Source organism: Thalassophryne amazonica, chromosome 17 (genome assembly GCF_902500255.1).
Source record: "Thalassophryne amazonica chromosome 17, fThaAma1.1, whole genome shotgun sequence".
In the NCBI taxonomy this organism is placed as follows: Eukaryota; Metazoa; Chordata; class Actinopteri; order Batrachoidiformes; family Batrachoididae; genus Thalassophryne; species Thalassophryne amazonica.
In genome coordinates, this window is record NC_047119.1 from 17,854,658 (window position 1) to 17,881,686 (window position 27,029).

General features: G+C 43.6%; 1 protein-coding gene across 2 annotated transcripts in view; it reads right to left on the minus strand.

The window, feature by feature from the left end:
• The window catches only part of LOC117529428 (guanine nucleotide-binding protein G(q) subunit alpha-like), a 43,148-nt gene that overhangs the window by 3,273 nt on the left and 12,846 nt on the right, over positions 1-27,029 (minus strand). For both annotated transcript variants that reach the window (XM_034192211.1, XM_034192209.1), the window contains 5 exons: positions 24,422-24,606; positions 11,450-11,604; positions 11,069-11,197; positions 2,304-2,433; positions 1,795-1,948 (listed from right to left, as the gene is read on the minus strand). In XM_034192211.1, the coding sequence (XP_034048102.1) occupies positions 1,795-1,948; positions 2,304-2,433; positions 11,069-11,197; positions 11,450-11,604; positions 24,422-24,606 (753 nt within the window). The remainder of the gene's footprint in view (positions 1-1,794; positions 1,949-2,303; positions 2,434-11,068; positions 11,198-11,449; positions 11,605-24,421; positions 24,607-27,029) is intronic.

The window sequence follows — 27,029 nt, forward strand, 5'->3', positions numbered from 1 at the left end:
ATATTCTCTTTTTCCCATATTTGCCTTGTTTAATTGACACAGCACTTATTGCCACCTTTAAATACTAAAATTGTAAATTTTGTGGCAGCACATTCCTGAACTGGCCAGCAAGTACCAGTGTTCTGCAGGTGGCAGCACTGCGTGAGATATGATGTGTTCCTTTCCATGTGGGCTCAAAAAAGGCATGTCAAAGGTTTTAGAAAAAAAGCTGGAGTTTGTCATTATTATCGCATTTTTATTTTATCCTATATTTTATATTTTTAGGATTATTTTTGGAATTTAAAACTCCTTATAGCACACACCACATGCTGAGGACTCCCTGTATAAATCCACTGTTAACTTCTCCATCTGTGTTCATTTGACATTTTCTGTGATCCATACTGCATCAAATAGCATCCAATATGTTGTCCACTGCATTTTTATTTGTCCATCTTGCTTATTTTTAGAGTTTGAATGGCCTTATGTTAAGTAGCAGCACATGCTGTGGTGTCCACATGTCCTACACCAAGTTCCTGCCCATTGTTAAACTCACCCCCAAGGAAATGCTGTATTAAAGAGTGTGTTCCACATACAATAAAGGTTAGACTTTAGAGATATGAATCGTTCAACAACTCACGATTCAATTCGATTCTGATTTTTGGGGTGACGATTCAATTCAGAATCGATTTTCGATTCAAAGAGCTCTGAGAAATAGTTATATTGCTTAAAAAATGTTTATGTTTAAGAAAATGCAGCTTTACGAGGTTAATCAAGTGATTCTAGATGTAAATTTACTTATCTACTTTGCTCGTTCGGAGTTGGCTGGCAGTTTAGCGATGCGCTGGTCAGTAGTCAGCAGAGACTGCTGCTCCCCTCTTTTAGCTCCGGGTGATGACGTAGCATGTGGGCTTGCGGATTTGAAGTGTTTCCCAAGTACTTGACTTTCATTTTGCAGATTTTGCACACTGCAAAAAAAGCTCCATCTTATGCAGCAAATAATAAAATCCAAAATGCGCCCAAACATTTGCCTTCAGCAAAGACGGTGCTGGCTGAATTAGCTCTTCGTCCCCATGCTAAGCTGCAGCTCACGAGTGTTTGAAGCACGCCGGACCACGCCCGCCCCCCGTGAGGAGCTGTAGTACGGAAGCCGTTGCCTGACAAACAGTACATGCGGCGAGTAAGCAAGAAAATGTTTAAAAAAATGCTTTTTAAAAATCGATTCTTGGACATTTTGGATCGAATCGTAATAAATAAGAATCACGATTCGGACGTGAATCGATTTTTTCCGACACCCCTAATAGACTTGTACTCCAGTAGGACACATATAACAACTGTCTTCAAAAGGATTAGATTAGACAGAACTTTATTGATCCCTTGGGAAGACTCCCTCAAGAAAATTGAGGTTCCAGCAGCATTGTGTAGCAGCACACAGGGTATCAAAAGTGAAAGTAAAAAAAAGAAACAATTTGCAAATATAAATATAAATGCACAAATATAAATACCAGACATACTGATCGCTACTAATTTACTGGCTACTACTGTTCATCTCCTTCCCATCCTCTGTCTTCTTGTTACTCCTGAGAAGTTGCACAGTCTGATGGCCTGAGGGAAAAAGCCATTTTTTGAAAGGTGTGACTAATAATTTGATGCGACTTGTACTCCGGAAATGTCAAAAATGTTGAGCACTCAGAACCTTGAATGCCAACAATGTATCTGACTGAGGTTGTTAAAAAAAGTGAAGTTCTACAAAAAGAACCAATCTTTAAAAATTTTCATCACAATTAAAAAGTCCAAAATGAATGGATTATTTCTCACCGTCATATTCTGGGAAGTAGTCAACCAAATGAGAGAACATGATCTTCTCCTCTAGCAGGTCTATTTTGTTGAGGAACAAGATGACTGACGATTTTTTGAACCACTTGTAGGTTATGATTGTGCGGAACAAGGCTTTGCTCTCCTCCATTCGATTCTTTCAAACACAGAAACCACACACACGTGTCAGAAGAAATACAAACATATTATCAAACACAGAAGTTGACAGCAGTACTTCTGCAGCAACTGCATGCAACAGAATGACTACAGAGCTCCCCCTGCAGATCGACAATGCGTACTGCCACAAAAAAGAAGGTCAAAAATGAACTACAACGTCGAGCCGAGAGAGACACGGAGTGAATTAATGTGTAGAAATCATGATTGTCCTCACCTAGAAGCTTCTACCTTCAGGAAAAGAAACTGACTTACTTTTTAACTGTGCACCTTTTTCTGCTCTGCTGTTTGCAGACTAAGTGGACATATTCTGTTCAGTTGCAGATGACAACTCTCACCTCATTGGCAGACTCATAAAGGACTTGATCGTACTCGCTGAGCGCCACCAGGAACACGATGGAAGTGACTTTTTCAAAACAGTGGATCCATTTCCTCCTCTCGGAACGCTGACCACCCACGTCCACCATCCTGCATCCACACGTTAACAGTCATATTATCCAGCCCCCAACGACCTGATTTGTAGTTATGCAGATATACTGATTAACTGCAAACTCTTAATCAAAACAGGGTGATAAATTTACTGGACTGATACGAGGATATTGTCCAGTAATTTATCATCACTTAGTTAGCACTGTGCTTGTAATCTGAAGGATGTACATGCATGCAAATCTCTAACATCCAAAATAAGATGACTTTTCTTAATTTGACATTTCTTTTTTAATTTTTTATGAATTGTCAAACATATGAAGGAGTCTACTTGGAAATCACAAAAGGCATTTTGCACCTTTAATTTTAAATTTTTGCAAACTATTATTAAATGGAGACAAATAGTCATCAATAAAATACTCAATAGATGAACTTATTGTGTTAAACTTTCATTGAAGTTCATATATTATTATGCATGAGGTTGCATGTAATTACATTTCACAAAGGTATTAACAAAATCCACATATCTGCGCTATATTAAATGTACACACACAGCAAAGAAAAAAAAAGTCAGTTCTAAAACTGAAGACATGATCTAAAAGTATTACAATTTTAATTCAACAACTTGGGTTTTACTAAAAAAAATTAACTGAACCTAAAAATGACATCTTATAATTGTTTAATTATAAATGTGTTCAGATATTAAATCAACACAACAAAATTCTGTTTTTCAAGTTGTTTTAAGTAACGAAGGTAAATTACAACCTGTTACCTAAAAACCATTCATAACAAAAGTATATAAAGTTGTTAAAGTTGTTTTTCTTATTTCCATACATGATGTTTGTAGAGTTCAATGTGTTGTTATAGTTCTTTAAAATGTGTACTAGCGTGTTGCCCGTGGGGATCCACTGGCTATAGATTGGGTAGTGTTTAGAATTTTTTTTATTATTATTATTTAACCTGTATTTAACCAGGTTAGTCCCACTGAGATCAAGATCTCTCTTGCAAGGGAGACCTAGACAATTATAAAGTTTCTAATTCACCTAACCTGCATGTCTTTAAATGTGGGAGGAAACCGGAGCACCCTGAGGAAACCCACGCAAACACGAGCAGAACATCCAAACTCAACACACAAAGGCCACAGGTGGGAATCAATCCCATGACCTTCTTGCTGTGAGGCAACAGTGCTAACCACTAATCCACCATGCTGCTATAAAATAGGTATCTGACATTTTTCAAGGGTGGTAATAAATTAAGCAATGAGTTGGAATGGTGTGTGATTCCAGAATGTTTTTAGAAGCTTAGACCTCAACAGTTTTTTGAAAAGGAAGCAACCCTTTTATTTCTTGTTAATTATGTAATTTTTAATGTTAATTTACTCTCTTAGTGTATTTATAAAATGTTTAGGTTGTTGTTATCATATACACACTATTATTATTAATATTATCATTATTTTATTATTACTTTTATTTTGTCATTTGATTTTTAAATGGACCACTATGGAAATAAGTGTTTTGTGTCATCCATGTATTTCTAACGCATTTACAATTATATGCATTTACACTCACACTTTTAATATAATTCATGTAATTTACTGCCCCCTGCTGGAAAGACGTGAGTCCAAAATGCAATTAGCAATGCTGGCTAATATTCATAGCTTCTCCAAAACTATTCGCCTTATCAGCGTTCTGTTTTAGCGCTGTTCATCCTTAACCCAAAATACATAAGCATGCCAAACAGCAAATGTCCACTGTGTTCTGTATGTCCTTGATTAAAGTTGCACACATGCACAGCTGCTGTAAGCAGGTGGTTTTAATTTGACAAACAAAGACAGTGGCTGAAGACATTAAAACCACTAAACATTTGACTTGTGGTACTAACATGAAACTTAGGTCACTCTTGCTAATAGCAACATCAGACTTATCTAAACTGACAAATCCAATTGAGCTGCAAAAACACAATAAATCAATAACACTAACAACACTGTTAAACTAACATAAACCACAATAACAATATTTAAAATCTTAAAACCCTGAACTCCCGTGGTGCATTACAGCACAGCATCCATTGTTTATTGATTAGCTAAAATTGATCATTTCTCCAGAAATATTTGTCATATCAACTTTCCATTTTTGCAGAGTTCATCCTTGACCCAAAATACATAAATATGCCAAACGGCAAATGTCAGCTCTATGTGGTTTTTGGGTGATTGAAGCCATACACATGCATACACGCACACGCACGCACACACACACACACACACGCACTTGGCTATTATAATATAGATTGTTGGACTTGGCATTATATTAACAGCGCTGTCTGCAGGAATGTAAACAAACCGTCTGTGTTTCCTTTCAGTTGTCACACTCTGGAAATGTGTGGACACATATCACTGCTCTGTACTTTAACTCAGGTCAGCTCAAGGAGCATGTGCTACTGCCACATGTCACCGTATCCGCCACACTACAGAGCTGCACAGAGCTGCCTCGGGTACTGGATGGCAACCATCCAGACAGACAACCACAACATCCCCACCTCTCAAACATAAACATCTATCTGGTGCAACCAAATGAAATGTTGGCTATCTGCAGCCGCTGAGGTCCTCAACAGTGAGGCACCTGTGTGCTGCATTGTGTGTAGAGAAATGCACCACATGGCCAAAATATTGTACCTGATGTTCTCTCACAATGCAATCGATACTCCTCAACTTAAACCAGCCACTTACTACACAATGATACAATACAAATGCACATTTTCCCACCATCATATAGAAACATGTCCCACTGCAAGGTATGCATAACAACTGCGTTACAGATGAACGCCTTGCTGAGGCGAGAATGGAATGCAGCATTTCATAATAATAATGAATAAAGTGGAACTGAAATTTCAGTGTTCAAAATTTTGACTGTTGTATTTCCCCTTTTACATAGCGCACACTACACAGATGTTATTGCAAACAGGAAGGTACTGTGCTCACGTGCACATGCGCACACACACACTTGCAAATTAAGATCAGCCCTCATCTGTGGCCAAAGTCCATCAGACTTCTGTGAAGACTTTGTGTGAGGGGAAGACGCATGTTTCTCTTGATGAAACCTCAAATAACAGCAGCCAAAAATATAACGCAATGCTAAAATACCCTTGGCCATATGAGCTTTGTCTTCTTTATAATTTGCAGTTTAACTGGTGTCAGGGCAAACTATATATACAGTAAAACTTGCATATAATGGATCCAGGTGGATCAGCGAATTTTGTCTGTTATAATCAAAATCCATTATACGTATAAAATGGACAAAATCTGTTGTACAACATGGACAAAATCCGTTATACGTATGTAAGGAATTAGTTAGTCAGGAGGCGCTGAGTGATCTACAGGGAATCCTGAATCAGGACCTGCCGGGTCAAAACTTTGTCTGAAAAAATTAATGGCTGCCTTAAATAAATGCCGGACATTACGTGCATTAAAAAGATTACATTTGGTCGAGTCACTCTTTTTTCCAAGTCCGCTGTGGCATGGTACCTTAAAATCCAAAAGCCTGATATATGCTTCTCCAACTCTGTGGCCATGCAATGATGATGACGTGAGCGTGACCCTTTAAAGTTCAATTTGCCGCAGGAACAGTGGCCTTTTCTGGATTAATTTGTCCCTCAACGAGCTCAACTTCTTTATACAATCATCAACCTCCAAACCAACGATACGTACAATTTTCCTTCATGAATCGCAGCTCATTGGGGCATCTTTTTCTGACTCCGTGTTGTTAAGCTGGTCACATTTGCAGACTTTTCTGGCAGACGTATTTGATCGATGGTCGAAATGTAATCATGGTGCGTACTGCAAAAACTTTTAAATATAACGGGAGAGGAAGGACTTTTATGTTTTTAGTGGAAATGCATTGCGATCAGACGCAATGCATATATGATGTTTATTACATAGAAAAGCATACAAAAGCATTGGGAGTTTTGCTTTCGTCTGGTGAATGTGAATATCCGGTTTATACGATGATGGTTTCTAATATATATATAATATTAAGATCCTATTGTCTTATGTACAATTTGTACATGTTCAATCAAGCTCCTCTATTTTGTCACGTGATAATTTCACAAGGATCCAAGGATGGAAATAAGTGTTTATGCTTTATTGTGTTATCCATGTGTCATTGATACATTCACCTCTGTATGTTTATGTTGATGTTGCAGAATAAACTCAATCAATCATAAACTATATTTTATTTACATTTTAACAGCATCTGCAGGAGGCCATGAATGTGCGCAAACATGAGCTTTAGAAAACAGCAGAAGTTACCTTTGGCCACGCGTGATGCGTGTACACGCTGACCTCCGCAGAAGTCTTGTAAATCACTCCAGAGGTGTTATCAGGTTACAAAAACATTTTCAGTTTTAGAAGTGTCTGTCATTAGTTGTTACATAATATTTGTGAAACATGTTAGATTTACAGAGAAACGCAGTGGTTTTGGAGCAGATTCTGCCATGTTGACTTATCAGCCAGAAAGAGACCAACCAGTGATGTTATGTACCTCTCTAATCTAATTGGCTGTCACCCCCCCCACCCCCACCAAAAAACAAAACAAAAAAAAAAACAAAAACTGATGTGCATGACTCACTGCATAAAACAGGAAACAGAATGTGACCTTTTGACCTCTTAAAATAGGTCAAAGTTAGCCATCTTTGAACTTGTGCAAGGTCTGTGTCCCAAGAATGTTCCCTGTGAATTTGAAGACTGGCAGTAATAGGACTCAACTTATGCTGAGCACAGAGAGACAGACAGACAGAAAGGCTTCGCAATACACGATGGACATATTTTGATGGTCATCGGAAAAAAAAAGAAAAGTAAAGCTGAACTTCTTTAAGGGACCCGACATCCAAGATCTGCACAGTGTCTCTCAACTGTCATAGGCTGCAGAGACAACAAAATAGAAAACTTAATTGCGTACATGTGACATATAATTCATTTCCACAGTTTTACTCATTTTTGCAAGGCGCAAATAATTTGGCCAGCACATGCAGTCCTTGGACAAAGTGAGGTGGCTCACATGATACACCTTTCTCTGTGAGCAAACAAAATCAACTCTGTGCTCAATAAATGTATATGTGTTTGTTATTATACAGATAAACACACAATGATAAAATCTATCTCAAGTCTCTGTGCACACTACGGCACAGTGCAGATGATTATCATGTGCACAGAACGGGACAATCTGTGCAGCTCTTGTGCTTGTATTCTGCTGTTCTAATGAGTTCTGTTTTTGAGATACGATGAAAAGGCATGAGCGCACTGTATCTATTGTCTTGTAGTGAGTGAGTGGCTTTAGTCTCAGTACGTAACTGTTCATTTGACACTAATTAATTCCAGCAGTACCTCAGAATCCTCTGAAGAGACCAAGTACCAAAAACATCATCATCTGGTCCAAATCTCACAACCCTACAGAGTTGGACCATAATTCTCCTACAAAGATATTGGCATCGCCAAACCCACCTGTCCAGCAACTTCACTAATTTAACTCACAAGTTCCACTAGTTTTTAATAAAGTGCACTGTGACAACCATGTAGTGGTTATGGGAATATTAACACACTCCAATTTCCCCAGTCTTATTGGGGCCTAGGGGTCTTTTTAAGAAAGTACCATACTTTCAGTAACTCCCATTTTAAGGTACTTTTTTAGTATAATGCCCATGTGTTGCATATCAAAATGTTCACAACAACTTCTGATTTCAGAGTATGAGTCACATATTTGTGAAGAACGCTGTATGTAGTAGGGCTGCAACAAACGATTATTTGGATCATCGATGAATCTGATGGGGTTTCGACACGATTAATCGATTAATCGGATTAGCGGGGAATTTTTTAAAAATGTGCCAGGGAAACAATTTTTCTCTCCTTCCATCACTTTATTTAACAACAGAACATTATTTGAAAAAAAAAAAAAAAAAAAAAAAACACTTAAAAATCAACAAATCGTCAAATGTCCCTTGGCTATTGAAATATAAAATAATAAATAATAAAACTAAAATAATTATTTGAAATGACAGTGCTTTATCAAAGTGCTTGCCATAAAACAACATTGAAACGTATAAATGTTATAAAATATATGGTGAAAAAAGAGGTATTTTTGTTGCTGGAAATGAGCAATTAGCATAACCAGTTAACCATAAAACCTAAATCAAAAACTGTAGCCTGACTCATTATATGTGCAACATTCTCTCTATAACTAAACTATGTGGTCATTTCACAATGACACATGTGACTCATGTCTCTTTCTCTAAAATTGTATTGTAATATTATTAGTTATTATTACTATTATTATTGTTGCTATTATTATTAATATATAAAAATAAATTAAAAAATATTATAATTTGTAATACATTTGACTCTTTTAAGACAACAAACCCTGAGCCATTAATTATTATACAGAAAACAAATGCACAAACATGCTGAAATGCCAGCAGCTTAATGCTAACTTTAACGCTGAAAACGCCATAGACATGCTAACGCATTAGCATCGGCGTTGACATAAAATACATCTATCAATTGTTTCAGAAGACCATAACAGGTCAGTTTAACATAAAAAAGGTAAATATTCCTCACAGACATATGCTCTTTAGGGTTGTAGTGGGGAAAAATTAAGATAAAGCGAAATAAAACAAATGAAACCAACGAAGCAGCAGCTCGAAGCACTGCTTCATTGGTTCAAGATTCAAAGCAAAGCTCGGTTGATTATATGGAAGAAACAAAACATCTGCGGCAAAACAAAGTTATTTAGCAACTAATCGATGTCTAAATTAGTTGACAACTATTTTAATAATCAATTTTAATCGATTAACTAGATTAGTTGTTTCAGCTCTAGTATTTAGAAATATTTAAACTCTAAATCTGAAAAAAATAAATGCATTTTTAGAAAATTCTTCAAATCTTTCTTGAATTACACCTTTATCCATGTGGACAAACTGTTTTGGTGCTACAAATGGGTTGATCAAAGTCTATGGCTCACAAAAGTAGTGTAATATATGAAGAAACTAGTATATCAATGAGGCAGCATGTGCTCAGCGGTTAGCACTGTTGACTCACAGCAAGAAGGTTGTGGGATCGTTTCCCATCTGGTTCTTTCTGTGTGGAGTTTGCATGTTCTCCGTATATTCACGTGGGTTCCCTCCAAGTGCTTCGGCTTCCTCCCCCATCATCCAAAGACATACAGGACAGGTGAACTGGTGACTCTAAATTAACCATAGGTGTGAGTGCATGTGTGAATGTGTTTGTCTGTCTTTATGTGGCCCTGTGATAGACTGGCGTCCTGTTTAGGTTGTACCCCGCCATGCACCTCATGACTGCTGCGATTGGCTCCAGCAACCCCGTGACTCTTAATTGGAGTTGGCGGGTATAGAAAATACCCGCCAACTAATAGGAGCTAATAGGATTAATAAATGGAATAGTGTTGACAGTGTTGAATGTTTGGTTTCCAAAGTAAAGGTCAAACAAGGTCTACGTCTATTGGATTCTATGACACGTGACATATGTTACCCCGTAATGTGATACGTAAGGATGATACATGGTCCAAACTATTCCTTTTAAAAACCGTGTTAACTCAACTAGTAATTTGCATCAGTTTTTACCAAAATTGGAGCAACTTTAACTTTTGACCCCTGTACAAAATGAAACTGACCTTTGTCACCATTCTTGCTGTTTTTATCCCACAACTCCATAGAATTCAGTCACAGATAGTCCCAACTATACCTTTTTGGAATCTTTATGATCAGGCAAATAATGTGGAATATTTTTCAATATGATTGGAGCATCTTTTAATTTTGACCTCTGTGTAATTCTTCAACTGACCCCTACCTGGCCACCGATTGAAAATTCAAGTGGCCAATCGTTTTTTTCAAAAGAGGAGTGTCTGACGAGTATTTCTGCCGAATTTGATGCTTTTATCACCATTTGCAGGATTCCCCTCTAAATATTCTGTTATCCGCTGGACTAATAGTATACGTGGCTGACATGACTGTTTTTGTAGCATTTATGAGGGTTTAGTAGCAGCGTGAGCAACTCTGACTCTTAAACAGAAGCTCTGAATGAGCCTGTTGAAGCGGCAGGCAGAGAGACACAGACCCATGTGATCTTCTCCGGGCTCTAGGATTGGCTGTGAGGCAAAGATCGTCTGCAACAGGTGTGTAAAAGAGATGTGACATTGTGTATTGTGTCTATTAATAGAAACATTATGAAAAACAGAGTTGGGATGAGCCTGCGCTTGCATCGACCCCAGAGGGTTAATATTACTGGAAGAAGACAGAGGGAAGCTGAACAGTGTCAGAAATGTCAAACTGAAAAACGTCAGTTCAGTGATTTGAATTACTTCATCGACTATTTAACACCGAACAAACTTTTTTATCCAACACCTCCGCGTTTCAAAGCGTCTTTTTTAACTTAATTTTTGAAAATGAATGTTTTACTCTGCAAATAAAACAGTGACAATTTTATGCACGTATGACAACTTGAATGTGAATGTGGTGAAAGGAGGGAAAAAAAACAGTGATTACTTCAAGGCAATTAAAAATGCAGAGCTGAGAAATGCGACAACAGAACAAGAATCAAGCTGGTCATGGCTCGACTGATATCTGGATCCAGATCTCCACCTCTACATTCAACATTAATCATTTCTGGGCTCACCTGAACACCACGTTCTCTATGTCAAAGGAGTATTCGATAATGCCCGTGGTGGGCTGCCTGACCCTCAGCACATCTTGCTGTGATGGCAGGTAAGTACTATCAGAAATTCGGTCCAAATCATTCAGATAGCTGTTAAAACAGGAGAGGCATAATAAAAAAAACATAAACTTACTGTAAGATATTAAAGTCGTTTCTTAGCCAGATCACTTTAAATCTGAAGGCTTTTTTTCCTGTGGTTACTTTAAATCTTATTATCAGCAACTTCAGTAGATGAAATAAGAACAGACCGTGATTGAGTGCATTAAACAGATAAGTGGCAGATCAAACAGTGGAAACTATTTGGTCATGTCTGAGGAATTACTCGTCTCTGTATATACTCACTATTTGGCTGAGTCTGACAGCTGGTATTCCCGCTTGCGATTATAGCATTCTTGAATGCCTGGATCACTCCACAGGCTCTTGATGGCCTCCACGTATGGGTTTGTTAATGATGTCACTTTCTCCGCCTCAACCTCACTGACAACCTTGGCATGAACCTGAACACCACCAGAAAGACACGGTGAAACTAAACACACAATCATTTTCAGAAACGACTAACCAGAGGACTTACAATCTCGTAACCTCAGGAATGTGTGCCTGTGCTTTGTTATAATGTAATTACCTACTCCAATGGATAGAGATTATGTTTTCACAAGTACATGACTCTCTGTTTTTCACTGGACAAGATAACTGAACAGAACAGATTTCAATGGTATTGTGTGCAGGTGTGGGAGTTGTTCCAAGGAAGAAATAATTCCATTTTGGGAGTGAACTTGATCCAAATTAGGCTCTTTGGTCAGTTTTTTCCCAAAACATGAAACGTAGCATTTATTAATGATCATGAATACTAATAATTTATACACATTTGCAGTAAAAATGCTAAACTTTATGTTAAAAAATTAGGATATAACAATAATTCCGTTTTGGGACTGAACTTGATCCAAATCAGCTCCTTGGTCGATTTTTTTCCCCAAAACATTATGAAATGCAGCATTTATTAATAATCATGGATACTTATTATTTATACACATTTGCAGTAAAAATGCTAAACTTTATGTTTAAAAAATGAGGATATAACAATTATTCTGTTTTGGGACTGAACTTGATCCAAATTAGGCTCCTTGGTCAATTTTTTTTTGCCCAAAACATTATGAAATGCAGCATTTATTAATAATCATGGATACTGATAATTTATACACATTTGCAGTAAAAATGCTAAACTTTATGTTAAAAAAATGAGGATATAACAATGATTCCATTTTGGAACTGAACTTGATCCAAATCAGACTCCTTTGTCAATCGTTCCCCCAAAACATTTTGAAACACAGCATTTATTAATAATCATGGATACTGATCATTTATACACATTTGCAGTAATAATACTAAACTTTATCTTAAAAATGAGGATATAACAACTGCAAAAAAGGGCACTGAAGTATGCTGTTCCCTCTATTGGAACCAGTTGCAGAATCACCTACACTGAACAAAAACATAAATGCAACACTTTTGTTTTTGCTCCCATTTTTCAGGAGCTGAACTCAAAGATCTAAAACATTTTCTATATACACAAAAGATCTATTTCTCTCAAATATTGTTCACAAATCTGTCTAAATCTGTGTTAGTGAGCACTTCTCCTTTGCCGAGATAATCCATCCCACCTGACAGGTGTGGCATATCAAGATGCTGATCAGACAGCATGATTATTGCGTGTGCCTTAGGCTGGCCACAATGAAAGGCCACTTTGAAATGTCCAGTTTTGCTTTGTTGGGTGGGGAGGGGGGGAGAAAACCAGTCAGTATCTGGTGTTACCACCATTTTTAAAGAATTTTTAAAGAACTTTGCAAACTTTTTTAAACTTTTAATTTAGACTTTTAAATGACTTGGAATTGGCCACAGCTTGTAGTAGATGTTTAAAAAACTGACAAATGCTTTGATATTTTTATGGCTAGTTTTCATTTTCTAATGTTCTATGTTTGACTGTGTCTAACTCTCTTATTTCTGTCCCGGCCTGGACACTTTTGGAAAAGGGATTTTTAATCTCAATGAGTTTTTTTTTTATTTTTTAAACTTATGGTTAAATGAAGGTTAATTAAAAAAAAACTTTGCTGAAATGCCTTTAATCATATGTTTACTTAAAACATAACTTTTTCAACATGACCTTAAAACAAAGGGCAGGGCACTCCAAACAGGATTTCTATACTATAAGGCAGGGGTGGGCAACTTGTTCCAGAAAGGGTCAAGAGGGTGCAGGTTTTCTTTGCAACCAGCTACTCCACCAGGTGATTTCACTGATTAACTGATTCCATCTGCTCAAAGTGATATTAATCAGTGAAATCACCTGGCGGAGTCAGTGGCTGCAAAGAAAACCTGCACCCTCTTGGCCCTTTCTGGAACAAGTTGCCCACCCCTGCTATAAGGGATGTCAAAAGGCTGAGATACTTCACACAAGAATCCCAACTAGCATTACTTGGTTTCAGTATTCAAATCTGACATAGTATCTACTTGAATTAGGGAACCGCCTTGGGTCCTGGATGTCAACTAGGATGTCAACCAAAATTTCCTCTATATTTGTACTGTCAATTGTGTTGGTAGCATGGCCCAAGCAGAGGGTCACCCCTTTGAGTCTGGTCTGCTTGAGGTTTCTTCCTCAAATCATCAGAGGGACTTTTTCCTTACCACCGTTACCTGTGTGCTTCTCTAGGGGTTGGTAAGGTTAGACCTTACTTGTGTGAAGCACCTTGAGGCAGCTTGTTGTGATTTGGCGCTATATAAATTAAATAAATTGACACTTTTACCACATACAGATATTGTTCTGATAGTTAAATCTAGGAAGTGACTGAAAGCCTGGATCTTAGTCTGGATCCAGGAGACACGCAAACCCAGCTCTGCAATCGGGGTATACGTTGATTCTGCAAGAATTACAACACTGTCTGAAAAGTCAAGGCTAGTAAACGCTTCCTCTCCAACAAATGCACCAAAGCTGCTGGTTTTCACAACACGACCCACCACTCACCCCATGCAAGCACTGAACAATGCCGGAGCCAAAACTACTTCCACTGTAACAAAACTCTTCTGTAGCTTCAGCTCTTTATTTCACGCATGCACTGAGCTCAACAAACTAAACACACCGCTACTCGATTAGGACTGTAAACTGATGTCCTGGATCTGCTTGAGATTCTACTTTACGCTTACTGCTCTAATGTGTGCCTGATTAATAATTAATCTTTTCCAGACTGCTCATCACTACTACTAAGGCCACAGTGTAATCGCGTAGCCAGGAAACACATCACTTTATAGTCATTTATGGGCGAACTATTCCTCTGTCTTTGTTTACTATCAATTACTGCCGCCTGGATCTTCAATATTTACCTCTGCCAGACGGCAGGCGTTTGTCAGTTTGTTTGACTGTTAGGATTATAATAAAAGAAAAAAGGAAAAAAATTCAGCCAATCTCTTAAAAATGTGATGGAATGATTGATGAGGACAGGGACTTATTTACATTTTTTTACATCCCATTACAGACAATGAACCAGTAAAGTTTTGTGCAAATTCTGTTAGACAACATTGATGTAACTAACAACGATGTTGTTTGTTCCAAATTCAAACATTGTTTGGCACTGGTAGAGGCATGACCTCCACAGTTCTGTCTGCAAACTGTATCTTCACTGAAGTACTACCACTTTGCATCAATGAATCCATCCTGCAGCCTTTTGTACAAGCGACGAAAACAGAGATAATAAAATTATCCTGTCGATGGGTACAGAGAGATGTGGACGCTGCCATGTCCCATCTGTCTTTCAAGTCCCGCTGCTCACATAGACCACTGCAACTGATGACAACGTGGATAATGTGACTCTGCAATGCTGTAAAGTTATAGAAGCCTCCAATCCGTGAAAAATTAAAGTGATGTGAAGTAAATATGCCAACACGATAAGTGGTGTAACCAGTGACCTCAGGTGATGAACCTTCAGAGGACCCTTCAGGACCACAAAAAAATAAACCTTTTGTAAATTAACTGCATTTATATAGCAGTTTTCCATGTGAATCAGAAGCTCAAAGTGCTTCCTCACATTCATCTATTCACACACACTGAAGTGAGGGTGCTACTATGACAGGCGCTCAAATGCACACTGGTCTGGCAGGGGTTTGAACAGAGGATCCTCTCGTCTCAAACCCACTGCTTAACCACTAGACCATCACCTACCCCTCGCCATCGCCCTAAGTAACCACTCATTTGGTGCCTCAGTGCTGAGAACCATATACTAGGGGAGCTACAACCACTACCTTTGCACCCCCCCCACCCCACCCCCCACCCCCCAGGACTAAACCAAACCAACTTTTTTAGGTTCCTTAGATGACCCCAAAATACAATCAGGATGTTGCCAAAAATAAAAACTGGCCTCAGGCCAGTTATCCAAGATGGTGTCCAAGATGGCCGCCAAAATAGGGTTTTTCACTAAAACACCTTTAAACAACATATAAACAGCTTAAATATCACAGAGATTCAACGATAAGGGTCTATTTGTGGCCATTTTGGGCACCATTTTGAATCTTAAACCCATGAATGAATTTAGTTTAGGCACAAATGAGTTTGCTGCGACCTGCAATGGTCTTCCCATTGAATTTCTGTGATATTTAAGTTGTTTATATGTTGTTTAAAGGTGTTTTAGTGAAAAACCCTATTTTGACGGCCAGGTTGGACGCCATTGAGACTAGTTTTTTTTATTTTTTTATTAGTTTTTATTTTTGGGAACATCCTGATTGTGTTTTGGGGTCATCTAAGGAACCTAAAAAAGTTGGTTTGGTTTAGTCCGGGGGGGGGGGGGGGGGGGTGCAAAGGTAGTGGTTGTAGCTCTCCTAGTAATAACGGTTAAAGAAGGCCAAGGGGACACCCACATTTCGCCAGGCTGCAGTAAACAGACAGCTACTTTCTAGAGATGGGGATGGACCAGTTATCTGCCTGGCAAACTGTCAACTGGGACCCAGGGCAGGTTCAAAGGGAGGAATGACGTGACCAAATGTAATCCCAATGGGGGTACCCTGAGGTGTACGTATAAAGTGTCAACCATGCACTGTTAATCTGTGACCACATTAAAACACATCACTTCATTGTCATTAAAATGCAAATATACACACTCAACAACCATAAACAACCATAAAAGTCCTTGACTCTCCAGAGGGCCCCTGTGCTGTAGCTATCAAATATCCTCTATGTATTTTTGATGAGTTATGTTCACAAGAAAAAGCATTTCATCCTTATTAGTAATATGGCAATATAGGTACCAAATGACCTCATAATCAAATCAGGTCATCTACTCTACAGGGTGTACCTAACGCTGCACGTATCTGTACCGAACAATTTCAGTACAGGCCTTTTGGTGTTGTGTGTTGGGGGGTGTGGCTGGATATTTTGGTGTTCTTTTCTTTTCTTTGCTCTCCAGGTGGCATGAGAACTGATTTGTCTGTGGAGAAGGTGCTGGCTGAAGAATCCTTCACCCTCATCAACATCATGTGTAGCACCTGTGAATGGTGCTCACATGCAACCTTAAAGACTTTCAGCTGAAGCAGATAATTGGATGGCGTTCTGCATTTAAGTCATGTGTGATTCAAGCAGAACTGCCGGGAACTCGACCTTGTGATGTTTGTTTGTGAGACGCTGAGGACCGCGCCTGGGTTTGACACATCGAGCCCGTGAAGCAAGGAAGGGTGAGGACACATGCTGTCAGCACACATCAAAGGTGATTAAGTGTTTGACTAATTGTTGATAGTAACTTGGTGTTTTGTTACACAGTATACTTGAATTGTGATGAGAATTGTGCAGCTTGCTTCTCACTGCTGTGGCGTGCGGATAAGTGATCCTCCACCTGTTGTGAGAAGCTGCTCATTTGCATAAAGTTAAAAAAGATACAGACCTGAATGTGTTGCTGATAGCGTGTGTCTTTTGAAAGATATTGTTGTAACTGCTGACTTACCTCACCTCTTCTTTGCTTCACAGAGAGTCAGTTTGTCATGTCCACCTGGGGGGTGTTTGGCGGTGGTAGTGGGTCCAGGAGCGCCGGGCTTTGATCCTTACAGGCGCTGGAGAGCGTGCCAACAGTCACTCCACCAGAAGGACGTTATTTTTGTTTTTACACTTTTATGCACAGCGGGTGAAATAAATATATTGTTTTTGGAACCGCTTTTCTGGTTATTTGTAGCGCTGGGTTCTGTCTGACGCAGGTCCGCTGTTGTGAAAGTGCAGGAACACGGACCCACAACAGGGGGCGCAAATGAACGGACAATGGAGAAGGTGACTAACAAGGTTTTACTGTTGTGAAACGTGCACAACTAATACAACAATTGACAATGTGGAGGTAAGCCGAATTCAACTGGTGTCGTGTGGGCAGGCTCGAAGGTAGGAGACGTCCGTCCAAGTCGAACCGGAACCACCCGGGTTTCCTCTGCCACCGAACCCTGGAAGTACCGGAACCGCCAAGTCCCGAATTCCCAGGTGGCCACTGCCTCCGCTCGTCGGATCCGGTACTGCTGGCAAGAAAACAGTAGACACACAGGTGTGGGTGCGGCTGCACCCAGTAACACAGAGGAGGGGAGAAGTCGCCTCCACCTCACGTCACAATGCTGCAGGAAGGTGAGTACTTATCTGAAGCTACGGCTTCTTGTAAACAGCTGTCCTGCAAGGCTCAACAAGAAAGACAATATAATAATGTACGAAGTACAGCAGAGAACGTTACCTTTATCTTAAGGCGATATCTCGGCACTGAGGTGGAGACGCCGTCCTACTGATATACCTCCGTGCTGAGTGGAACAGCTGTGTCCAGTGATGGGTGACAGCTGTCACCCAGGCTGCTCACATAAGGTGGCAGCGCCCTCTGGTGCCTGGAGCCCGCACTCCAGGCAGGGCGCCCTCTGCTGGTGGTGGGCCAGCAGTACCTCCTCTTCAGCGGCCCACACAACAGGACCCCCCCCTCAACGGGCGCCTCCTGGCGCACAACCGGGCTTGTCCGGATGGCGACGATAGAAGTCGGCCAGGAGGGCCGGGTCCAGGATGAAGCCCTTCTTCACCCAGGAGCGCTCCTCGGGACCGTACCCCTCCCAGTCCACCAGGTACTGAAAACCCCGGCCCATCCGACGGACGTCGAGGAGCCGGCGCACAGTCCAAGCCGGTTCCCCGTCGATGATCCAGGCAGGAGGTGGTGCTGGACCCGGGGTGCAGAGGGGTGAGGTGTGATGGGGTTTTATCCGGGAAACATGAAATACTGGATGGATCCGCAGCGAGGCCGGAAGCTGGAGCCTCACTGCGGCGGGGTTGATGACTTTGAGGATTTTGAAAGGTCCGATGTACCGTTCCTGGAGTTTTGGGGAGTCCACCTGCAGAGGAATGTCCTTGGTGGACAACCATACCTCCTGCCCAGGACGATACTTGGGGGCCGGGGCCCGCCGCCGGTCTGCATGTTTCTTCGCCCTCGTCCGGGCCTTCAATAAAGCAGAGCGGGCGGCACGCCACACCCGACGGCACTTCCGTAGGTGGGCCTGGACCGAGGGCACACCGACCTCTCCCTCAACCACCGGAAACAGGGGGGGCTGATACCCCAAGCACACCTCAAAAGGGGAGAGGCCGGTGGCTGACGACACTTGACTGTTGTGGGCGTACTCGATCCAGGCCAGGTGGGTACTCCAGGCCGTCGGGTGCGCGGCTGTCACACAGCGTAGTGTCTGCTCCAGTTCCTGATTTGCCCGCTCTGCCTGCCCGTTGGTCTGGGGGTGGTACCCGGACGAGAGGCTGACCGTGGCCCCCAGTTCCCGGCAGAAGCTCCTCCAGACGTGCGAGGTGAACTGGGGACCGCGATCGGAGACGATGTCTGATGGTATCCCATGCAGACGGACGACGTGGTGGACCAAGAGGTCCGCGGTCTCCTGGGCCGTTGGTAGCTTCGGGAGGGCCACGAAGTGGGCCGCCTTGGAGAAACGGTCCACTACCGTGAAGACGACGGTGTTTCCCTGGGACGGCGGGAGGCCCGTGACAAAGTCCAGGCCGATGTGGGACCAGGGGCGATGTGGGACGGGCAGCGGCTGTAGCAACCCTGAGGTCTTTTGGTGGTTGGCCTTGCCCCTGGCGCAGGTGGTACAGGCCTGGACGTAGTCCCGGACGTCGGCCTCCAAGGACGCCCACCAGAAGCGCTGCCGGACGACTGCCACGGTCCTTTGCACCCCAGGGTGACAGGAGAGCTTAGAACCGTGACAGAAGTCCAGTACTGCAGCTCTGGCTTCCGGTGGGACGTAGAGTCTGTTCTTTGGTCCGGTTCCGGGGTCCGGGTCACGGGTCAGGGCCTCCCGGACGGTCTTCTCCACGTCCCAGGTGAGGGCGGCCACGATAGCGGACTCCGGGATGATGGGATCCGGGGGATCCGACGGTTCCGTTTTGACTTCGTCTTCGTGTACCCGGGACAATGCATCCGATCTTTGATTCTTGGTCCCGGGACGGTAGGTAATCCGGAAGTCAAAACGGCCAAAGAACAGTGACCAGCGGGCTTGCCTGGGGTTCAGCCGCTTGGCGGTCCTGATGTACTCCAGGTTCCGATGGTCAGTGAAAACCGTGAATGGCACGGCTGTTCCCTCCAACAGATGTCTCCACTCTTCGAGGGCCTCTTTCACAGCAAGGAGTTCCCGATTGCCGACGTCATAGTTCCGTTCAGCGGGGGTCAACCTGCGGGAAAAATAGGCACACGGGTGAAGGACCTTATCGGTCTTCCCGCTCTGGGAGAGCACCACTCCTATCCCTGAGTCCGAGGCATCCACTTCAACCACTAACTGGCGGCTAGGATCGGGCTGCACCAGAACTGGTGCAGACGAAAAGCGCCGTTTCAACTCCTTGAACGCGGCTTCGCACCGATCCGACCAGGTGAAGGGGACTTTTGGTGAGGTCAGGGCTGTCAGGGGGCTAACTACCTGACTGTAGCCCTTAATGAACCTCCTGTAGAAATTAGCAAAGCTGAGGAACTGTTGCAGCTTCCTACGGCTTGTGGGTTGGGGCCAATCTCTCACCGCCGCAACCTTGGCCGGATCAGGGGCGACGGAGTTAGAGGAGATGATAAACCCCAAGAAGGACAAAGAAGTGCGGTGGAACTCACACTTCTCGCCCTTCACAAACAGGCGGTTCTCCAACAACCGCTGTAGGACCTGACGGACATGCCGGACATGAGTCTCAGGATCCGGGGAAAAGATGAGTATATCGTCTAGATACACGAAGACGAACCGGTGCAGGAAGTCCCGCAAGACATCGTTTACCAATGCTTGGAAAGTCGCGGGAGCATTAGTGAGACCGAACGGCATGACCAGGTACTCGAAATGACCTAACGGGGTGTTAAATGCCGTCTTCCATTCGTCTCCCTTCCGGATCCGAACCAAATGATACGCATTCCTAAGATCAAGCTTGGTGAAGATGTTGGCTCCATGCAAGGGGGTGAACACTGAATCCAACAAGGGCAACGGGTATCAGTTGCGAACCGTGATTTCGTTCAACCCCCTGTAATCAATGCATGGACGAAGGCCGCCATCTTTTTTACCCACAAAAAAGAAACCAGCACCCATCGGGGAGGTGGAATTCCGGATCAACCCGGCAGCTAATGAGTCCCGGATGTAGGTCTCCATTGATTCGCGTTCCGGCCGTGAGAGGTTGTACAGCCTACTGGACGGGAACTCACTGCCTGGAACCAAATCAATGGCACAATCATACGGGCGGTGGGGAGGAAGCGTGAGAGCCAGATCCTTGCTGAACACGTCAGCGAGGTCATGGTACTCCGCCGGCACCGCCTTCAGATTGGGCGGGACTCAGACCTCCTCCTTAGCGTGGGAGCCGGGAGGAACCGAGGAACCTAGACACTCCCGATGGCAGGTCTCGCTCCACTGTACCACTACCCCGGACGGCCAATCGATCCGGGGATTGTGCTTTAGCATCCAGGGAAAACCCAGAACCACACGGGAGGTGGCCTGAGTCACAAAGAACTCGATCACCTCCCGGTGGTTACCTGACACCACCAGAGTTACTGGAGGTGTCTTATGTGTGATCGGTGGGAGTAGGGAGCCATCTAGTGCCCGAACCTGTACAGGCGAGGTAAGAGCCACCAGAGGGAGCCCTATCTCCCTGGCCCATCTGCTGTCTAGCAGATTCCCTTCAGAGCCCGTGTCCACCAGTGCTGGGGCCTTCAGGGTTGAATCCTCATACAGGATTGTGACTGGGAGTCGTGTAGCAATGTGGGTGTGTCCCACGTGAATGTTTTGGCCCACCCCTGGCCCAGTCTCTAGGGGCGGGCGTTGGAGTTTAACCGTTCGGGGCAGTCGTTTGCAAGATGCTCACTCGAGCCACAAACAAAACAAGCTCCATAGGCCCGCCTCCTTTGTGCTCCAGGTGCCCTAAATGTTGCCCTGCTCGTGTCCATAGCTTCGTCAGCAGGGGGAGCCGTAGGCGCACGGAGCGCAGGAACAGAGGAGCGTGGGGAGGGCGGCGCTCGGTCGGAACCGGAAGGGAGAGGGACGACGCGTGCCTGGCCACGCCCTTCGCCTCGTTCCCGACGGCGTTCTTCTAACCGGTTGTCGAGTCGTATGACCAGATCGATGAGCCCATCTAAGTCCCGCGGTTCGTCCTTCGCCACCAGATGCTCTTTTAGGACCAGTGACAGTCCGTTTACAAAGGCGGCGCGGAGGGCAGTGCTATTCCAGCCGGATCTCGCCGCCGCGATGCGGAAGGCGACTGCATAGGCAGCTGCGCTCCGACGCCCCTGTCTCATTGACAGTAGCGCGGTTGAAGCGGTCTCTCCTCTATTGGGGTGGTCGAACACTGTTCTGAGCTCCCGCACAAACCCATCGTATGTATGAAGGAGCCGTGAGTTCTGCTCCCAGAGCGCTGTAGCCCAAGCGCGTGCCTCCCCGCGAAGCAGGTTTATTACATAAGCTACTTTGCTAGCGTCAGTCGCGTACATCACGGGACGCTGTGCGAAGACGAGCAAACACTGCATCAGAAAATCCGCGCACGTCTCCACACAGCCTCCGTACGGTTCTGGAGGGCTTATGTAAGCTTCTGGGGACGGAGGAAGGGACCGTTGAACGACCAGTGGAACGTCACTATCACGCGCAGGGTCCTCGGGAGGGAGAGCCGCAGCGGCGCCCGTAGGGCGCGCTTCCACTTGTGCGGCGAGAGCCTCCACCCTGCGGTGTAGGAGAACGTGCTGCTCGGTCATTAAATCGATCCGAGTGGTGAAAGCGGTGAGGATCCGCTGCAACTCACCGATTACCCCACCCGAAGACGCCGACGCGCCCTGTTCTTCCATTGGCCGTTCAACAGCCGGTTGACGCCCCTCGGGATCCATGACGCTGGCCGAGATATCCTGTTGTGAAAGTGCAGGAACACGGACCCACAACAGGGGGCGCAAATGAACGGACAATGGAGAAGGTGACTAACAAGGTTTTACTGTTGTGAAACATGCACAACTAATACAACAATTGACAATGTGGAGGTAAGCCGAATTCAACTGGTGTCGTGTGGGCAGGCTCGAAGGTAGGAGACGTCCGTCCAAGTCGAACCGGAACCACCCGGGTTTCCTCTGCCACCGAACCCTGGAAGTACCGGAACCGCCAAGTCCCGAATTCCCAGGTGGCCACTGCCTCCGCTCGTCGGATCCGGTACTGCTGGCAAGAAAACAGTAGACACACAGGTGTGGGTGCGGCTGCACCCAGTAACACAGAGGAGGGGAGAAGTCGCCTCCACCTCACGTCACAATGCTGCAGGAAGGTGAGTACTTATCTGAAGCTACGGCTTCTTGTAAACAGCTGTCCTGCAAGGCTCAACAAGAAAGACAATATAATAATGTACGAAGTACAGCAGAGAACGTTACCTTTATCTTAAGGCGATATCTCGGCACTGAGGTGGAGACGCCGTCCTACTGATATACCTCCGTGCTGAGTGGAACAGCTGTGTCCAGTGATGGGTGACAGCTGTCACCCAGGCTGCTCCCATAAGGTGGCAGCGCCCTCTGGTGCCTGGAGCCCGCACTCCAGGCAGGGCGCCCTCTGGTGGTGGTGGGCCAGCAGTACCTCCTCTTCAGCGGCCCACACAACATCCGCTCCTCAACCCGCGTCGACACATAACATTTGGTTCGGAATGCACGTATACCAAACTAATACAGCCACTGCACATGTGCAACTTTTTTCTATGTGTGAAACTCACTTTATAACTCAGCGTTTTCTCCCAGCAACTTTATCAATAGACCAGATGTTATTTCAACCAATGTGTGCAGTAACACTCCTCTTTTAATAATTATGACTATGGACAAAGACAGGTGGACCGGACGAAAGCAATACGCCAGCATTGTTCACCTGTGGTCAGATATGTAGCTGGTTGGACGTCAAACTTGCTCAGCATCACCCGAAGAACATCAGTAGTACAAGAAAACGGTGAGTGTAGTGCAAACTCAGCTCCCCGTGTCATTTGAGCAAATTCTTATGAACAATTGAGACTGGGCCCACGCCATAATAAACGTCACAGATGATTTTAAAACAGCGGCTATACAACCATACTCCATCACTAATACATTTTTTTTTAAACCAAGCAGTTTCATGTTTTATTTCTTGTTTCATCTGTACCAAAAATATACCAAACCATGACTACTACTGTAAGTACTGGACTGTGATTTTTGTGTTCCATTACACCCCTAGTACATGGTGTAAGTCTCAAGTATCTACATGCATTGTTAACATATTGAGTCCTCAAGAGCATATCCACATAGACAAGCATGATGATGTAATTTCTTCACTTCTTAGAACTTCTGGGGTTGTAACCTACATGCTGAGTCAGTCTGTCAGTTAATCCTGCCAAAGGTTCACAGTCAGCGATGGCCAAATAACTCCACCGTCACATCCGATATTACAGGGCAGAAGTGGGCCGGTCTGAAGTAGCTCAACCTGAGTCTAAGGTCATGCATTAACTTGAGCCATCAGAATCCTGTGATAATTACTCCACTATTTTTTGTTATAAATGGATTTGGTTCATGAATGATTTGATCCTGCTTTTGCCTCAAAATCACTTGCCCGGGCACGTCTGCACTGTAAAATTTCAGAAAGAAGGAGTGCTCTGTAACTCAGTGACAGCTAGATTACAAAAGTAAATACCGCTGCAAATGACCAGAATTACTTCACCCTAAACATGCACACGCACGCACACACACCAGGTTCCCTCAGACACACTTTTCAACACAAAGACTCTCACAGCTCTGTCTCAGTCTGGGTGAAGCAACTAGAAGACAAAGAGACACTGGGGACTACCTTGTTGTGTTCATGCTTGTAGGGGATTTGTAAAGTGTTCATGGCCTGGATCATGGCCTGCATGGCTGTGAAGATATTCTGGTAGACCAGCCTGGTGAAGCTTCTCTTCTCGTCGTCGGAGTACCCACGGCCATGGATGATCTTCATCTGCTTGATGAAAGTGCTCTTCCCACTCTCACCGGTTCCTAACCGCCAACAGATACATGACAGCATTAAACACACGCTCTTAAATCTGGATTACAAAGAGTTTATTCCATTTCTGGTGATTCAGTTACTTTATTCACACAGCTAAATCTAGACTTTCTGATGTAGTCTCCTCCCATCTTAGACTTTAACACTCTAGATTATAGCTAACATTTGGATTATGAGTCTTAACCCAACTGTCCAAAGTGCATTCCGCCCCTCTGACACACCCTTTATGATACCCAGTCTCTTGCCATTTCCATGATCCTCAATAGGATAAGCAGAACAAAACATAAAAAATGACCCATAATAACCCACTGGTTCTGCTTGTCTCACTTTTTGAAGCATTACGAGAGGCTTTCACTCAATTATAAAAAAAAAAAATTAAATAGCGCCATTTATTTTGATATTTTTAACTACAATGTCAGAAGAAAGTATGACTAAAATCCTACTTCCTGTTATTTTTTTTAAGAATTTTGAAAAATTAACATATTTTTGGCTTAACCAATTCAGTGCCTTCAAAGACTGGAAGTTTGAGGGTTCTGTGCAGTATCTTAGCTGTTTGTAGAACTGGATTCTTCTCATTTTGTGCCTGGAATCTGCTGGAGGCACTCTTTCAGTTTGGTGGTGACAGCTCCAAATGCTGCTCTTACCACTGGCACCACTTCAGACATTACCTTCCACATCTGTTCCAGTTGTTCCTTCAGCCATTGGTTCTTGATTTTCTTGTACTCCTTCTTTCTTATGTTGCTGTCAGTTGGGACTGCCACATCGAACCACAACTGCAGTCTTCTTTCCCTTGTCAACAACCACTATGTTTGGTTGGTTGGCCAGCAGCTGGTTGAAGTCCGTGTCATTCTCAACCACCTGTGGTGGTGTCTCCCATCGGGATTTGGGGACTTCTAATCTGTATATGGCACAGAGGTTCCTGTATGCTGTTCCCGACACTTGGTTGTGCCTCTTGATGTATGCTATCCTACCTTGTATTTGCATCCTGCTATTATGTGCTGCACTGTCTCTGGGGCAAATCCACACAGCCTGCAACTTTGGGTCTTGTCGGCTGTGGTAGACTCCTGCCTCTATGGATCTGGTGCTCAGGGCTGGTCCTTGTGTTGCCAAGATCAGAGTCTTTGTACTGTCCTTAAAACCGGCCTTTGCTAGACACCAGTAGGGTTTCTTGATGTCCACGCATGCATAGGCAACAGGCTATGTCTTCCTAGTAAGCATATGGGTTACAGTGGAGGAGGACAAGTAATTCTAAATGATCTATTAACAGGATACATTAGAAGGAATTATCAACATTCATTCTTTAATATACTCAACAAAAATATAAACGCAACACTTTTGGTTTTGCTCCCATTTTGTATGAGATGAACTCAAAGATCTAAAACTTTTCCACATACACAATATCACCATTTCCCTCAAATATTGTTCACAAACCAGTCGAAATCTGTGATAGTGACCACTTCTCCTTTGCTGAGATAATCCATCCCACCTCACAGGTGTGCCATACCAAGATGCTGATTAGACACCATAATTAGTGCACAGGTGTGCCTTAGACTGCCCACAATAAAAGGCCACTCTGAAAGGTGCAGTTTAGTTTTATTGGGGGTGGATACCAGTCAGTATCTGGTGTGACCACCATTTGCCTCATGCAGTGCAACACATCTCCTTCGCATCATCCGTGAAGAGAACACCTCTCCAACATGCCAAACGCCAGCGAATGTGAGCATTTGCCCACTCAAGTCCGGTTACGATGACGAACTAGAGTCAGGTCGAGACCCCAATGAGGACGACGAGCATGCAGATGAGCTTCCCTGAGACGGTTTCTGACAGTTTGTGCAGAAATTCTTTGGTTATGCAAACTGACTGTTCCAGCAGCTGTCCGAGTGGCTGGTCTCAGACGATCTTGGAGGTGAACATGCTGGATGTGGAGGTCCTGGGCTGGTGTGGTTACACGTGGTCTGAGGTTGTGAGGCTGGTTGGATGTACTGCCAAATTCTCTGAAACGCCTTTGGAGACGGCTTATGATAGAAACATGAACATTCAATACACGAGCAACAGCTCTGGTTGACATTCCTGCTGTCAGCATGCCAATTGTACGCTCCCTCAAATCTTGCGACATCTGTGGCATTGTGCTGTGTGATAAAACTGCACCTTTCAGAGTGGCCTTTTATTGTGGGCAGTCTAAGGCACACCTGTGCACTAATCATGGTGTCTAATCAGCATCTTGATATGGCACACCTGTGAGGTGGGATGGATTATCTCAGCAAAGGAGAAGTGCTCACTATCACAGATTTAGACTGGTTTGTGAACAATATTTGAGGGAAATGGTGATATTGTGTATATGGAAAAAGTTTTAGATCTTTGAGTTCATCTCATACAAAATGGGAGCAAAACCAAAAGTGTTGCGTTTATATTTTTG